General features: G+C 37.8%; 2 protein-coding genes across 8 annotated transcripts in view; one reads left to right on the plus strand and one right to left on the minus strand.

The window, feature by feature from the left end:
* TFB1M (transcription factor B1, mitochondrial) overlaps nt 1-12,191 on the plus strand; it is a 32,005-nt gene extending 19,814 nt beyond the window's left edge. For 4 of the 5 annotated variants that reach the window (XM_053937341.1, XM_053937340.1, XM_053937338.1 and 1 more), the window contains exons 7-8: nt 3,213-3,340; nt 6,037-6,789. In XM_053937341.1, coding sequence (XP_053793316.1) covers nt 3,213-3,340; nt 6,037-6,298 — 390 coding nt within the window. In that variant the 3' untranslated portion in view covers nt 6,299-6,789. Of the gene's footprint in view, nt 1-3,212; nt 3,341-6,036; nt 6,790-11,204; nt 11,257-12,068 lie in introns of those variants that run through there. The other variant, XR_008429763.1, reaches the window with a different exon arrangement.
* Nucleotides 6,892-17,176, minus strand: part of TIAM2 (TIAM Rac1 associated GEF 2) — a 165,919-nt gene continuing 155,634 nt past the window's right edge. For all 3 annotated transcript variants that reach the window (XM_053937337.1, XM_053937335.1, XM_053937336.1), the window contains 9 exons: nt 16,131-16,239; nt 15,358-15,537; nt 13,885-14,003; nt 12,639-12,747; nt 11,553-11,611; nt 10,588-10,693; nt 9,772-9,859; nt 8,971-9,125; nt 6,892-8,128 (listed from right to left, as the gene is read on the minus strand). In XM_053937337.1, the coding sequence (XP_053793312.1) occupies nt 7,485-8,128; nt 8,971-9,125; nt 9,772-9,859; nt 10,588-10,693; nt 11,553-11,611; nt 12,639-12,747; nt 13,885-14,003; nt 15,358-15,537; nt 16,131-16,239 (1,569 nt within the window). In that variant the 3' untranslated portion in view covers nt 6,892-7,484. The remainder of the gene's footprint in view (nt 8,129-8,970; nt 9,126-9,771; nt 9,860-10,587; nt 10,694-11,552; nt 11,612-12,638; nt 12,748-13,884; nt 14,004-15,357; nt 15,538-16,130; nt 16,240-17,176) is intronic.

Here is a 17,176-nt window from a genome sequence, read left to right on the forward strand (position 1 = left end):
AGGTTCTGTACCTGACCTCAGGTCTTTTGTAATTCTGTTTGCGAGCCTGGTGTGAATGGAGTTACTGCAGAGCTGTTCTTACACAGAAATTAGTTTTATTAGTGTAGAGGCATAGTTACTTTCTGCTGGAAGTGAGCCAAAAGTAAACTCTAATCAGAACAAGATTGTGCTACGAGTTGCACATATCTGATGTTAGACCTAACGTTTTTAGTAGACAGATAAAATAGTACTGAGTACTTGGATTGTGAAAGTGCTGGCTTAGAACTATCTCAGTAGGATCTCAAGCAGTCTGTTTTAATGAAATTGTAATATATTCTGCTTCGGTTTTAGTTCCCTATGAGTAAATTACATCTTGAGGAAAGGTTATGTGGGTTTGCTTTTAATACCGCCCTGTTGCAAGGTACATGTATTGCCCATTATGAGACCTTTGTTGTCAACAATTAGTAAAAATTGTCTCATTTAAGCTTATTCTGATTTAGTGTGTTGATTTCATTAGCAAGGCAGCAGACTTGTGTGAATTAAATTGTATGCTATTATGTGTTCCTCCTACCCTACCAGAACATAAGCCTTCATTGTACAGTTGTACTAAAACAGTAAGGGGTGAATAATTGCTGTACTATTGACAATTTGGGATGTATCAGTTGAATGATCTTTGTATTCACTATTTCGTAAGACTTGAGTGTTATTTTGTAAATATTTCTAAAATACTTGGTTAAGTGAAAAGCATTACTAGTAAAGTTATCAAATCAACATGTGTCTTTTAAGTGCTCTTATGTACTGCATTGGCTTTCATAATTCTACTCTCTATTTGATACATATTAAAAGGTATGGGGAAAATAGCATGTATGATTTTAAAGGAGTGGCCATTTACAAATGAAAAGCTTTCCCCTGTATCTGTTGCTATAGTAACCAAGCAGCTTTCCTGGGGTCCAAAGAAAACCGTGTCTATAATGGAACTGAGAAGTGCTGTGTTTTGTTTCAGAAGCAGAAACTATTGCCTACTGGCCTTGAGATTGCAAATTGAGCTGTTTGGCTCTGAAACTGTACACTGTATCTAGATTGTGTGCTTTTTTCCTTCAGAAATTTTTGTTCAAGATACGGCTCTGACTCCCAAAGAGCCCTCATTTCTCACTTACGAACATTTCTGCAAAATTGAAGTGACTAGGTGATGCCACATGGACTCTGGTTGTTTTCTTACCCCTAATTTTGTGGGGGTAATACCTTGTTATATTTCCTGACCAAACTGCAGATAAACATATGCATGTGCCCTTCATATTTCTGTTCAAGGAGCTGATTGGACATGTGAAGTATGTCTTTGCTCTGTTCAAAAACATTAACTTGTCTTATACTCAATGTGAACATAAGTTTTATTTCTATATCCCTGTGGTCTTCCTGATAGGAGCAACCCATAGCAAAGGCAGATGCTCTGAATGCTTGAGAAATTAAAAATATGCTTTGGGAAATAAATTACGTGTGTATCACTGCAGATTCCATATGTCAAGTTTTCTTGTCATCTGATTTTTAAATAAGTTATTGTGCTTCACATTTCAGTAATTTTAAGTATTTTTTTCTGTTGTATTTTTAACTCTAGCTTTCAGAGAAGGTGGACAACTAAAAAAAATACTCCAGTAGTATATACTTGGGATCAGCAGTGCTAACACTGGAAACTTGCTGTGGGTTTTTTCTTCATCAACACCATTAATTGGTATTTTCTTTTCTTTCTCTAGCCAGAATTTTTGCTCGGCTTTGTAAGTTCAATCTACATGAAAAACTTATATTGTTTGGATTTTACAACTCCTTTGAAATTTGTATTGTAGAAGCATTTGTATTGGATAGATGTGCTTAACAGCTGAGCTGTTCCCACAGAAATAACAAAATGGATGCATGGTACATTTGTGTCAGATTATGTCCACATCAGAAGTTGCTATGAGCAGTTTTGGTTGAAGTAGTAGGAGGAACACTTTCTTTTTTGAAGTACTCTCGTGCTCTGGGTTATCTCGAACAATTGGTACACTGAGACTGTGGTTCAAGCAGCAGCTGTTCTTTGGTCTGATTGTGTCTCTTTTTTTCTGTCAGAAGTAGCACATGTGATGATAAATTCATGTTCTGTGAGTGCCAGTATTGACTGTCAGATCTTTTTAAAAAAATCAGTGATTGCCTATCATTTCAGCAGACTCTTTTTAAGAAGAGACTAAATATTTTTTAAAATCTGTTACTTACAAATTTGTACAATACTTGTACACATTGTACAAGTTTCCAATGTGCTCCTCCACAGAAATTTTTCCTTTTTATTGTTGTTAAACTCTAGTTTGGAAGACGAACTGCTTTATTCATTGTTGTGCAGAAGTGGAGTTTTAGTCCGGCTCCTAATTTTTAATACAGAAATCTGAATTCAGAAAGCTCTATGTAATACAGTTATAATATATAATATAGTTGTATGGCATACATATATATATACACACACATATAAAAAACATAAAGTGTGTACATATTATTCTGTTTTCAGACACAGGGCAAGTGACTATTCTGTGAACCAGTCTGATTTGAGAACTATAAAAGAATATGTACAAGCTTATCTTTGTGGAATCATTCAAACATTTTGGATGAACTGTGATACACAGTGTAAATACAGAGTTGTGTGGTCACTTAAACTGAGTGCACTTATTTCTATGTAATATTCCTTTAAACAGAATAGAAATCTTAAAACGTTGAAAAGCAATTCCTTGGCTTACATTTTAGGAAAGCCCTGGAGCAACAGAAAACATATAGGGAATGGGTTTGATTTCTAATTATAATACCAATTTTCTCCAGCTGCCCTTCAGCCTGTATATAAAATATTATCTAATTTGTGTATTATGTCAGAATTATCTTGTGGAAGGATCTGAAGACAGAAGTGCTAATTACTTTACAGATTACATGAAAGTTGCTCTAAATGGACAAAGTGCCATGGGGGTAAAAAGTACTAAGTACTGATGGCATGTGAACTAATTGGAAATATGTAGATAACTAAGACTAAAATTCTGTAGGGTTTTGAAAGGTAAGGCAAATCTTTTTATTCCATACCATGACATTAGTCACTCCACAGCTGGCTTACCTCCTGCAAGAATGCCTTCCTATATTGTGCCTGTTTGCTGATGTCTAGCCAGATAACTTAGAAGTAATGTGTCTCAGAGGAAGATGTCTACTCTAATTTATCTTTCTTTTCTGTATAGGTGGATGTGGCTGTGGTGCATTTCACTCCATTGGTACAACCAAAGATACAGCAGCCATTTGAGCTGGTAGAAAAAGTGGTTCAAAGTGTTTTTCAGTTTAGAAGAAAATACTGCTTCCGTGGAATTGAGTAAGTACTTTTAATGAAAAATTCCCAGGTAAAGTTTTTGTAAATGCAGCGCTTCTAAGTCAGCTGTGCATTTGATTTTAGTCTTCCAATTTTAAATCTGTTGTCATAGTTCATCAGATCTTTCTATTTCAGAATGGTTTCTGGACACAAAAGTATGAGATTAATATCTAATGTAATTATGTGATAATTACTTGTGTATTTTTGTTAGTGCAGTTGAAGTTCTTAAAAATCACTAGGATAAAGTGGTCATCTTTTCAATTGTTTGTCTGTTGCAGAAAGGAAAACCCCAGCTCAACCACAAAAACTACTGAATGATTGAGTTAAAAAACAAAAGTAACAACATGCAGAACCAAAGATGGCAGTGTGAGGATTACGTCATCTGTAGGAAATTTTACTTATTTGGGGATATTGTCAAAAGGTCAAATTATGGGGTTCTTATTGGCTCTCAGAATTTCCCAGTATCTTACTGAGGGAATTTATTAGGTTCTCTGATGTGAGAAACCTGCAGTCTTTTTGCCAAGGATCCTGTTTAAATTCCAACACTGCCATGTGTCTGAATTACTATTGGCAACTCCTAGAATTCAGCACTGTAGAATGTGTGACAGAGATGCTGTCATGACTAGAGGCATCTGCTGCAGCCTGGGCTCCCTGAATGTTGCTGGGCATAGTTTTGGCCCTGATGCAGTCTAGAATTAGGGTGGATACTACCCTACTCTACTACAAGCCTTCTATGTCACCGTTTTAAATATGAACAAAGAATTTTGCCTCTAGTTTTGAGTTGTTGGGTTCTTTTTCCTTGAGGCTGTGAATGCCATTGATATGTGGGATGCAGACACTGGATCTAAAATGAGTATAGATTTCTCTGTGTTAAAGTTTGAATATGCATTTGGAAGTGTTTAGAAAATGAGGTGTCCAAACTCTAGACTGGTTTGTTTTTGACTTACAGGGTGGTGATGTTTTTTTTCTTTTTTTCTACTGTGGAGGAATGGTTTCTCTTGACCATGTAAGCAGAAAGCATGTGCAGTCAGCATATCTATGTTGTGTACAGTATTGTGCACGACAAAGTTGTGTTTTTAAACCAACGTTTAAAAAAAACCTCCCAGCTTCTTTGTAGTCTCAAATTGCTAATAACTGCTTTACATTCTTTTGAGGCAAGGAGGGGGAAACTGAACTTTTGGACGTCACGTATTCCCCAAGCTGCTTATCATACCTTAGCCCTAGTGTGCTGCTAAGAAACACAGACCTCTTATTCTTTAGCTGACCTGAAAAAAATAGCAAATTTTGGTGTATAAAAAAGCTGTAAAGTTCATTATAAGGTTATCTATCACACAGACTGTATAAAAACAAGGCAATAGGATCACTTTATATTTGTGTATGAGTTCTGGGATTTGAGATGTGAAATATAAGATTGTGCTATGAAGTCCGTATTATAGTTTGAGTTGTGGTTCATGACATTTATATAATGGTTCATAGTCTGTTAAAAAAAGACTAGGTACACTTTGCTCCAGGTATGTTTTTTAACTATGGAATCAAAGGAAAGAGGGATATTGAAATAAAAATTAACCCACTGCTGACCTAGATGCTGAACTAATGGGGACATTTTTGACAAAGGCCTGAAGTAGCATATACTTCAAACAGGTTTCCCAGAAATTTCATTTTTCACTTATAATTTTAAACCCCTTCTTAACTTCATGTTCTATGTACCCACCAGGAACCAACCATCATTTCTTGCACAAAGCCTTTGGACTAGTTTGTCCAGGCAACCAGAAATGCCATGTGTTTGTCCATGTGCCAAACACATCTTGGGGGGTTTGGGGGGCCAGGGTGTATGTTACTGTATTAGATGAACAATATTTTTAGGTATTATGTATATAGCACAGATAGAATTTGAAAATTGAGAAGTGCCCATGAGTCATGTGCAGATTTTTTGCCTTTCTGGCCTATTTTAGACTGAGAACTACTGCTAATAAGAGCTGGTCCTTTAAATAGTTTGCACTGTGTAGTATGTATTTTTGTGTGACATTAAAAATCACTTACCTAATACTCTTCATTCAAATTTGGGGAACTTCTGAGAGAGAGGTGCTAATGCATCTAACCCTAGAGTAAAATGTACTGATATGCCTATCTGTGAACAATGACAAAGCGGAAAACAAAATCTAGGACTCCTGCCACATTCTCCCACATTCTAAATATTAAAAAGTGAATGGTGATTAAATGCTCTTTCTTCTTTCTTGGCTTTTTTTTTTCTGACATTAGAATTAGGGTATTAATGACAAATGGTAACTGTATTTTCTATTGGAATGGAACTGTCTGAAAGAAAGAAATATTTATTTGAATCTGATCGTTTTGCACAGTTTAATCTGTTGTTGCTTTCTAAATATGAGGCTAATTCTAAGAAGTCTCTGTGCTTGTAACCATACCCAAAGCTCTTTTTAATGTTAGCAAACATGAACATACGTGCATGTGTTTAGTCTATAATGTATGTATGTGCTATGTTGTCATAATTTGCATTTGCAGAAAAAGGACTCTTATATGTTTCCATTGCTCAGATAAATGAAGTATGTTAAGAGTGCCAGAGCTAAAATAGTGACATAATTAATACAGGTTTACTATTAAGTAAATTCCATGTTACTCTTAAGGAAAATGTAATTGTCTGTGTGAATTGCTGAAATTTTTCTTTACCCCATATCTTTTAGGACCTTGTTTCCTGAAAATGGGCGCTTGAAAAGAACAGAACAGCTGATGATGACAGCAGATGTTGATCCAACTCTGCGTCCTTTTCAGCTCTCTATGTCACAGTTTAGAAACCTGTGCAATGCATACAGGAAAATGTGTGATGAAGACCCAAGCCTTTTTGTGTTCAACTACAGAGAAGAGCTACGGCAAAAGAAGATGACAAAAAGTTTACTTGGAAGTACTGGTCAGCCTGAACAGGCTGAAGAGGAAAATCAGCTGTAACAGCACAAGTCTGATTGTTTTTTTATTAGTTTTAACTCCTTGATCTACAGGTGTTGACTCAGTAAAAGAAGGTTTAGATGGTCCTACATCTGTGCAGATATGAAAGACCTACTTTTGAGAAAGTGGTAGAGAGAGAGGGCATCTCTCTATTCCATTCAGCTGCAGACAAAAGGGAAAAGACAATCCAGGTTCTTTTTACTTCAGGGAAATGGCTAGAACACATACCAAGAAACAAGGTAGGTTGTGAGACAGGTAATTAAGTTGCAATACTTCTGATAGAATTGAATTTTGTATGAATGCCAGTGCTTTACTGAAATGGAAGAAAAATACTTTTCAGATATCAGCATATAAGATAGTGTTGGATCTTTGTGCTTTTGTTATCCTGGAACATCCTACTGGGCAGAATAATTTAAAAAACAGAAGCCAAGACTCTTATAAATACACTCAAGTGACTGGCTTACGAGAGGATAAAGTGCACCAATTGCCTCAAGGTCTGCTAATACTCTTCTCATTTATGCAGAAGCAAAGAATTTGGGATTTAAAGCTCCAGTTGCAGAAAAGCAGCACAATAAAAAGTAGAAAACATGGCTAAGTACAATACTTACTTGTCTTTTACTGTACAGGCTCATAGAGAAAATAAAAAATACAGTCAAATAAAAGATTACAGGCCAAGCTTTGTTTCTGTATTTACACATATGTATAAAGTATAAACAGCATTGAAACATACAAAAATGAAACTTCTGCACTGTTGTGCACTAAAACACATTAAAATAACTTAATTGTGCTTTAAATAAAGCAGACATGAAAACCAAAGAAATAAAATGCCCATGGTATTGAAAAATTCAGTTTGCAATGCTACTTTCCATTGTAAACCCCTCTGCCACTCACTAGCACCTTTTCCACATTACTTAAAATATTAATGAGGCCATCCCCAAGAACACTACATTGTCTTAATAAATGTTTGAAAGGGATGAACTAATTTACAAACCTGGGCCAACTTAATCTATTTTTGATCCACAATAAATTAAAATAACTTAAGAATCCTTTACAGCTGTTTTTGAGCAAAAATGTATTAGTGCACAAAATCAGATAGTAGTTTTCCTGCAGCTTCCATGAATTTACTAGTTTTAAAGCAAAATATTTGTTGAATTTTATGTGGACTTCAAATGAATGTTTTAATATTAATCTAGGATTTTCCATGCCTCTCCACAGCTTCATAAAAACAGTCCTCATTAACTACAGATGTTAAACTCTGGACACTAAATTCTCTCTCTAAAATAGAGTTCAGATCCAGGTTTGCAGCATCAGAGTGACTGTCAAGGGATTGGTGACGTTCTTGCATTGCCATTAGAGTTCCTCTGCTACGCTTTGTGCTGTTTACTTTTCTCTTCACTGGGCAAAAATGGCCCCGCACGAGCTTTGGATGCTCTGCTATCTGAAAGCCATCTTCTTCCTCATTTTCAGCAGCCTGATCCTGTTCAGAGTCAGCGCTGGGTTCCTCTGAAATCTTCAGCCGCTGGAACTGTATTTCAATGTCTTTTGTAGGGCTGCCTTTCTTTAGGTTCTGATAATCCTCGTCATCGTCATCATCACTGAGAATATCGGATTCTTTGACAAGAACATTAGAAAAGTCAGATGCAGTGCTCTCTGCATGTTTATCAGGAGATGATTTTTTGGGCTCCTGGATGCTCTCAGAAGTGTGGCAGCTGCTGCTCTGAGTGCTGCTGCTTAGGCTGCACTCATCAGAGTCCTGGAAGGTGCCTTTCCCCTGGTCACCATTCCACTCGCTACTGGATGACTTCTTCAGTACCTTCAAGGATCTTGTGGAAGCTGTGCAGAGTAAAAATGCAGGTTTATTTTTTCAGCAAAAAAATTGGTCACTCCTTTTATCTTAATATCCCACTTACGATGGACATAGTTATTCTAAGTCAGATGTGCCAGCACCCTGATACTGACAGTGTGCTCCCCATGTCACAGTTTTCATTAGACCTATCCTAGGGCTCTGTGCTTTCCTTCATGTGTAACATATATCAAATCCTCAAAAAAGTGTAGTCATAAATTACACACTTCTTCAGAAAGAAAGACTGACTTAGGCACCTCAAGCACTGAAGGGCCCAAGTGTAGGCAGCAGCTGAACTGTTCCAGGTCCTCTGACATTAAGGGGATTTTACAGAGGACTGATCTGATAGAGAACTTTAAATACTAGTCCACTCATTTACCTAAAATGCCTTAAGCCTGTACTTAATTACAGTATCAGCTGGGATGCAGATTTAGTGCACTGAAAGGAGCAAGACCCCCTGCCTTTTTCCTGTTGTTCTAGCTGCAAATGTTACTAGGGCTGAGTTATTAAAGGGAACCCAGAGGAAAGAATGCTAATACTGTATGTCAAAGCTGTCTGTTCCTTCCCAGCAAAAGGAATTTGGGCCTTATTACGTCTTCTCTGAAGAGAGCTAATGACACATTGCAGTGTGGGGAAGTCTGCTTATCTCCTCTAGCCCCTGTCACACACTGAGTGGTAGAGAAATACTCCTTCTCCAGTCCAAAAAAAAAAAAAAGAAATGGGATTTGTGGGTCTGACACATGATACTCTATGGTCGTGGTAATAATTGTGAACGCCCTACCAGCACTGGAGTCTGGGCGCTTTAGTTTTCACTTGAGAAGGTGTTTCTTACCCAGTTTGGCTGTTGCAGGTACACGATTCTTAAGTGGGACAAGGCGATCTTTACATTTTTTCTCCAGTGGTAGCTCACATTTTATGTGACGTCTGAAATTCTCCCGCAGAATAGAACGGATGACTTTCACAATGTTAGTCTTGTTCTCAGAATCACTGCAAGTTTAAGAAAACACAGAACTTAATTTCCTTGCTGAAGTAAGACAGTGGGATAAAATGTTCCCACTTCCTTTCTGCTGATGGGCTTTAGTGCAGTGTTGTGTTTGTTTTTTTTTTTTTTTCAAAAGCTTGCTTTAGTAGTGGGTTTACAGCTATCATAAGATCATAGAATGTTCTGGGTTGGAAGGGACATAAAGGTTATCAAGTTCCAACCCCTTTGCCATGGGCAGGGACATCTTAATAACGTTAGACATTTCACACACCTTGTGTTTTGTGATATTAGTTTCTTCCTCTTAGAAAATTACTTGAAAGGTAACTTCTGTATGAGGGAATCACCACCTTAAGTGGTCTTTATGAGAAAGTAATCTCTGTTAACCAGCTGAGAGTGATAAAATCAGTTACTTTGCCCATACCATACTGGAGCTTATGTTCATGTATCTGCAGATTTCTGACTACACCTAATTCACCCATTTGAATTTGTTATACTTTTTGCAGTTAAAGACTTGCATAGTGCCTAGCTTCAAATAAAGAGTGCCGCTTTGAAACTGCTGATGTGAAGGTCACATGGGGGAAAATATTTTCTCTTTTTTTTTTAAATTCCATTAATGTGATTTGAGAAATACAACCTCCATGTAAAGCTTACCTGCTGCACAACTGAAAAATTGTTTCTGGCCTGCCTTCTAGTTCTGACTTGGTGTGAATCAGTTCCCAGATACAGCTGTTCTCTGTTCCTGTGCATGGAAGGAAATGTTACTTTTGCATACACTCCACAAAACCTTTGGCATTAGAAAGACCAGGGTAGAGCACCCCCACTCTCCAGAAGGCAGTGTTAACTCAGCCACTTGTGGAGCTACAGAAGATCTCACCCAAGAGAAAGTCCTCTGAGCTCTCTTGTGGCAGCAGCCTAGCACTGCCTTTGATAACTTCTCTCTTGGAGAGTTGCTTTCCCCCATTCTTTCTCCTTCTCTGTATCTTCCAGCCTTAACAGGCCTTCATGTAGGTGTGCTCTAAAGACCTTGTGACACTTTACAGAACATACAGAAGTGGATAGGACTATAAAGATCAGCTTGAAAATAAACCCACAGCCCTTTACTACCACAAATTGGTCACCTTTCCGCTGTTTGAAAAAACATGAGGATCAGCACACGCACAGCACCAGTGTGTCATTAGAATGTCAACTACAGTAAACCACCTGCCTTTTATTGGGAATTTCCATTCTGTCATTCCTTCACATCATGTTACATCTCCCTTAATGCACAGAAGGAGTCAACATACCAAATGAAGGAAGTCTGTAAATGTATCAAGCATGTACCCCCTGAGTGCAGAGACAACAGTGGATAGATGGTATTTTCTCTACATCTGCTTGTTTCCAGAGGCTCAGAAAGACATCTGGAAGAAGCAATATTACAGAATTCCAGAAAAGCATTCAGTCCTAAAGTATTTACTGAAAGAGAGTTACCTGCTGTGTTCCCCAGTCGAACTTGAAGAGCAGATAAAGGAATCAGCCAACGAAATTTAAATGGATCTAAGTCACCATAATTATGTGCAGCACGAGCATTAGTAGGCTGTAAAAAGAAAACAAAGGATATTTCTAAGAAGTAGAAGAAGTGGTGGTGTTTCGTGCTACTCTTAAAAGATCTGCCTTTGAAGAAAAACTAAATTGAAAAGATCTGCCTTTGAAGAAAAACTAAATTGATTAAACTTTCCTTCACTACCTTAAAATGAACTTGTAAATGTAGTTGAAATGGTGATAGACATAACCTTGGAATTCGTAATTGCTTTAACTTTTAAAAGCCATTTGATTTTAACTGATAAAAATAATACTTTGCCTAAAAGTACTACCAGGGAAGAAGTCTCCTGTGAAAGAACATACAGACTGTTGATTAGCAGCATACATTAATTATGTAGCTGCTGCTGCTACTTTTAGAGCTCCTCCATCTGTTACAATGAGCATGGTGCAGTATATCACCACTGGTACTTGGAACATACAATTTGCTACCTGACTTCCACATTTCGGGTCTGTAAGCAAGTGCAGAGAAGGTTATGTCTGTAATTCCCCTTTTCTTTTCCTTCCAGGGTAATCAAGGGCCCATAAAACACAGATCTTTCACCTGCACCCTGTGGTAAGGTAGGCCATCACAAATGCTATCTGGAAGAATTAGTTTTTTCTGCATAGCAGTGTTTCATCTTCCACTTGATTAAATCAACTTGGGGCTCACACAGAAGATGATGCTGCTTACTAAATAACAAAAAATATTGCTACACAGATACTGAGCATTTGTTTCATCAGGATAGCCAGACCTCCAGCCTAGTAAGGGAAAGTGGTGTTTCACCTCAGTCACTCCCCCTCTAACACTGTTATGGTCCATCTCATTTTGCAGTAATATCCTGAACAGCCACCATCTCCACTGATACCAGACTTACCATTTTCTTTTTCAGTTTGTAGTTCTCCTTATACACCAGTATTACAGCCCTCTTAAAAACTGAAAAGAGAAAGAAAAAAAAAAAAGAAAACTGTTAATTATAGGCATAATGTTACAATATTCAGTGGAAATACTATCTTGGAGAAGCTGATTATTATAGTCATGGAAATGCGAAGGATGAGATAAGCAAACATTGAAAAGCATTTGCCCTGTGTTGAGATGACAATTGGGTTCTTCATCCTGCACTTTCATGCAATGGCAGTATTTTTCCCTCAGCTTTTGTTCTGAACGTTTAGGATGAAGCCATTCTGTACATTTATTCTGAAACTACCAGTAACCACCTATCTCCCATAAGTCTTCACATAAACAAATAAAAAGATCTGGGTTAGATGTAAAAATTTTCTTTCTGTAGACAGTGGACATTTTCAAGTGGAGTAAAGGGCCTATAGCAGGAGAGTACTGTGAAGGACACAGTCTGTTATTCCTGCAGTTTAACAGTTTGTTCTTGTGTTTGAAGCATCCCCTCCCTTAACCATGCTTCCCATGGAAGGAGTGCCCTGAGAAAGAGAAACCTGTCATCAGCCTGGAGTTCTTCTGAAGGTGTTTATCCACTGAAATATTAAAATAATATTTTTTTTAAGAAATGGACTCTTGTTTGTATGCTCTCATTTCCACGTCAAGTTTCAGGTTAAAATAATCTGGATGGGGATTTCAGTGCAGTAGCTGTAAAGCAGAAGTTAATCTGAATTCACAAGACATGATTTTCCCACAAGTCTACTTTGAAAGCCTCATTTAACAGATTAGATGTTCTAAAGACTCTAATATTCCCTCTTGAAAATCTTCCATAGTTTAAATATAGGCAAGACAGCAGCTAAGGCTGGCTCACAGAGCAAACAGTACCAGCAAGCAAATAAATAGAAACTTTTTTCATGCTAGGAAAATACAACTATGTATTTTTTCACATATAAGTCCACCCTACATACCACATGACTACAGGGAAGGGAGTTTGGAGCTTTTATCCTGTGAGAAGATCTAATGTGGCAATCTTCAGATTTGAAAGCACAGAGTCCTTAAGAAAGACACTTACCAAACACTGTAAGTTCAAGGTCTTTCCTTGCTTTGCCCAGCGATGGGAAAGGATTCAGCCAGGTAACTGTAGAGTGCATCAGAAGTTCTCCCATGGAAAGCTCTGTCACCTGTATTAAATTATAACAGTAGGTAACATAAATAAGCAGTATAAATATCTACATCAGTCCTGCATTTTTGTACACATCGATAACTTAGAGGATCTGTGTTTTCTGTGTTTATGTATAGAAAGCAATCTTCACTACAGCAGGAAAAGTGTGAGTAATCCCTTTTTTAAAAACAGGTTGCAAATATACAATGTAATAGCCCCTAAGTTATGGAAGCTGGGCAGAAGTTCTTACTGTTAATAACTTGGAATTATACTAATCTGATCTGATAATCTTACACTTCCATATAGCCAGTTACGAACCACCTGATTTATTAGCTTTAAGTAACTTTAATTTCTATAGAGTAATTAGTATTAATGACACTACCAATGGCAGAATTAATGGAGGTCTTTTACTCTAAGGCTCCTTTCTTCTGTGGGATACAACATAATGCTGAAGAATATCAAAGGCTGTCAAGTTTTATTTCCCCATAAATTATGAGAAACCAGGTAGTCAACAGGGACAATTTGACTTTTACTAGTAGGAAATGAAACAACTGAGATGACATCTCTCATATCTGATATCCAACTTTACAGATTTGATCTGCGTAGTAATTGTTTGATGTAAATGGCTAAGTTGAGGCCTTGGTGCCCCAGTCTGGGAGATGACTGCACACAGTCTGTATAACTAATGGATTTTGCTCTGACAAATGCCCATGGATGCCTCAGCACTGGAAGTGCAGAGAATGAGAATAACAGACCTTAACGTGAAATCCCTCAAATTGCCATTTTCATTTATACGGGTGAAAAAATATGTTAAGAACTTAAGAACTCAATAGCATAAAATCTGAATGCCTTGGGGCATGGATAATCTCTGCAATGTTTTGACAGGGGGGATTTTTTTCCTACTGAGAACTATATCTACTCCTGCTTGCAATTCCTGTCAGTCCAGAATGCAGCTCTGGCAGCTGTCTGAAAACTTTACCATAACCTGCTGGCAGAAAGAAATCTGACAGGCAAAACACAAGTCAGAATATTCAAGGAGAATGGAGCAAGCCCAGCACAAGTAAGTTCCACAAACTACCTCAGGAAGTGAGGAAGGCCCTACAATAAGCTGGATAATGCTTCAAGAGTGAATGTAACATGTTGTTTCTTCTCTTACCTCTTTCTCTGTTCCACTTTGTTCTGCAACCAGTTGGTCAAATACAGTGCCGTAATCTTCATATATTTTCTGCATCTCATTTATGTGACTTGCTACTTTTTCCATTGCCTTCAGTGCTTCTGTAAGGTTTAAAAATTTCATACACAGTTATGTAATTCATTTTTATTTTCTAAATATGGTAATTTTAAATTGAATTCCCCTTGAGACATGTAAAATGATGTTGCCTTCCGAATGTTTGGTGAGCTGAATTCTAGCTCTGTATCAATACTTTCTCATAGAAACAGCAGAAGAAAAATTTCCTGGTCAGAGTAAGTGAAAAATGCTCGTGTGGTGTCTTAAGTGGCTGAAAAGGCTGCAATAAGCATTCCAGTGACCAGGCCCCAAAGTGTGACAGTACCATGGTCAGATTTTGCATCTTGTAGATAAAGGGCCACTAGATCCTCTGAAGTAATCTACACTTATCCTGGAATAAGTTATCTAATGATCTTTAAGAGAAATAAATCGCATTTGTCTCATCCCAGAATGGACAAAGAAATACAGTGTTAGGCTGTACAAGTTCCTCATAGGCTGTACTCATGAAATGCTGGTGGCCAGGTTTTGTTTAAATTATGTTTTCCAAACAAGAACGTCACTAGATTCCATTAGACTTTTGTATTAATTCAGAACAGAATTGGACAGGGTTCCTTTGTTTCATCAGTTCTTAATTTTAGCAGTTTGTCATCTATCCTGACCTGCAAGTAAGTCCCCAGCCCCAGCTTGTTTGGGGAAGGGAACGATATTGGAAGCTTCTTTTGAAGTCAGTAAGATCCTCATGAGTTTTTACTAACAGTGTATTTTGTCTGCATCCATTTTGTGAAAATGACAGTCAATCCATAAAATACATCTCTTGATTTTCATCCACCAAGTGCTGACAGACCTGAACTGGAATTTGCTGGGGTGAAGTCCCAGGCATGTGAGCCTAGAAAAGCAATGCATGTCAGATAAATCTCTCCACATGGGAGGACTGCAAACATTTGACAAAGATCTCTTCTACACAAGCAGGAGTCACAGAAGGACGTCGAACAACGAATATTTCTTTCTGTGGTGCTCTTAAACTTTGACATACTTCAAGAACTAAATAATAACCACAAGATGGAGCCTTGGTCAGTGTTTCTCCAGTGGGTTAAAAAAAAACAAAAGGCAACACTGTGACCTGATATGCTTCTGTGCATGAGGATAAAGATCCCAGTCCTATTTGCCATGGCAAATCTTGGGCATACCTACTTCTCAAAGGGACTTGGACATACCAAGTAGGACTTTTAGCTAAAGGAACAAAAAAAAAATTACTTACTACTTTTAAGGAGAGGGAGGGAATTCTCTTTAGGTTTTGACAAGTTCTGTGCTATCTACCAGAATGCCTACTTGTATCTTCAGAAAGGGCGGGAAATAAAACTTAACTCATATTCATTCCTGTAGAAGAAAAGAAGTTGTTACCTGTCAAATGATAATGCTCCTCACTCTCATTGTCAGTCAGAGACACCAGCTCTTTTAAAAGCAGAGGATATTTCAGCACTCTCTGAACAGGCTTTATGAGATATGATTCCAGTGTAGAAGAATGTTGCTTTGTGGGATTTCGAGCATCCAGAAAGGTCTTAAAGGCACTATCTGTTTTGGCTAGATAAAGAAAAAAAGAATTGGTCAGTTGAACATGAAATTTATGGAAGCTACCATAATCAAAAAACATGGAGTGGCAATTTGAACCCAGCACCAAAATTCTCGCCCTTTTCAATGGATGATCTACAGAGTAGTATATACTATTCATTTCATAATAATTTCCTGCATCAAATAACATTCAAAAGGGCTGAGAGAGCAATTTTATGAAGGTGAGATTATTCCTCTAATTTTTCCACTGCATTGCAGCGAATGGCAGAGGAAGTAATTCCTGATTTATTCTACCATTTGTTGCTGCTTTTCTGGAGTCTGGGCCTGCAGACAGCACAAAGTTGTGGAAGGTGTTTCTACAGTTCTCCAGGCTACTGCCTGGGGGTTACAAATGGAGTCTTATTCTTCAGGTCTATACCATACGTCAGCAGAACCTGTGATCTTAGATCTTCCTGTTGAAAGATACCTGATTAGTCCTTGTTTTATACTAATATTTATTCCTTGATTTTATCCAATATTCTCTGCAAGTTGACAAGTTTTTTACAGTAGTTCACTGCAGTTTGAATTCATGCAAGTGAATTACAATAATGAAGACAATAAATTACCTCTCTCAAGAACTTTCTGAACTTTGATGTGGTTTGCACAGAAGCCACTGTACAGTTTGAAGTGGTCAGCATAATACAGAAAGGAGCCTCCAAGGGAAAACAGCAATTTCTGAAATCAACACAATCAAAATATTAGTTCACTACTAGAATCCTAAATAAATATTCAGGCATACGACAAGCAGACTCACTGGTGGATTATCTGCTATCTTTCTATAAATATATTATATATATATATATATAACATGAATATACTACTGGTAGTAACTTGATGATATTTTTGTGTTTCGCTGAGTATAGAGGTCAGCCTATTTAGGCATAGCCTGCAATTTTCTCCTTTCTTCCTGAGCAGGTATTCTGTTTTACTTTATATTTCAGGCAGCATAGGAACAAAAACCAGCAGACATATAACTATGTTGTGCTGGGAAAAAAATGTGAGCCATAGGAAGCAAGGCATAAAGTGCCAAAGCCAGAAGGGACAGAGTAAAACAAATACAGGATTGCTTTCCAGCTGTTTTCCTTTCTTCAGGCAGGTGGTAATAACAGGACACCTCTGATGTTTTTGGATGAAGGAGAGGTTGGGAAGATGTGGGAGGGACTGAATCACAAGAGAGAGGTTTTTAGAAAAATGCCCCCCAGAGCAAATATAAGAAAGGAGTAGTGAGGGAGGAGGAAAACAGCCTTCTCCTCTCTTTTTATCAATGTTTGCTCCACAAAATGCAGCAAGTGTTCAGGAGACGTGCCAGCAGTTGCGCTCAGTCCTGATCCAGTGACTCCATTGCCAGGGAATCAACTTCCTCCAGTCAGGGCAGGTACTGGGTAGTGCTGCAGCCATTTACACTTCACAGGTCTGCTTCTTGGACCTCACAGCATGGGAAACTTGTGTGGCATTTAACAAGAAAAGCTCCCAGTCTGTTGGGGGTTAGTTGGGCACAGCATAGAGAAGCACAGGCAGGGCAGAATTCAGCACAGTGACAATAAACTCTCTTCAAAGGAGTCCTGCCTCACAAACACTGCCAGTTTATCACATACTCCAAGTCTACTCTGTC

The sequence above is a fragment of the Vidua chalybeata genome, chromosome 3 (genome assembly GCF_026979565.1).
Source record: "Vidua chalybeata isolate OUT-0048 chromosome 3, bVidCha1 merged haplotype, whole genome shotgun sequence".
Taxonomy (NCBI): domain Eukaryota; kingdom Metazoa; phylum Chordata; class Aves; order Passeriformes; family Viduidae; genus Vidua; species Vidua chalybeata.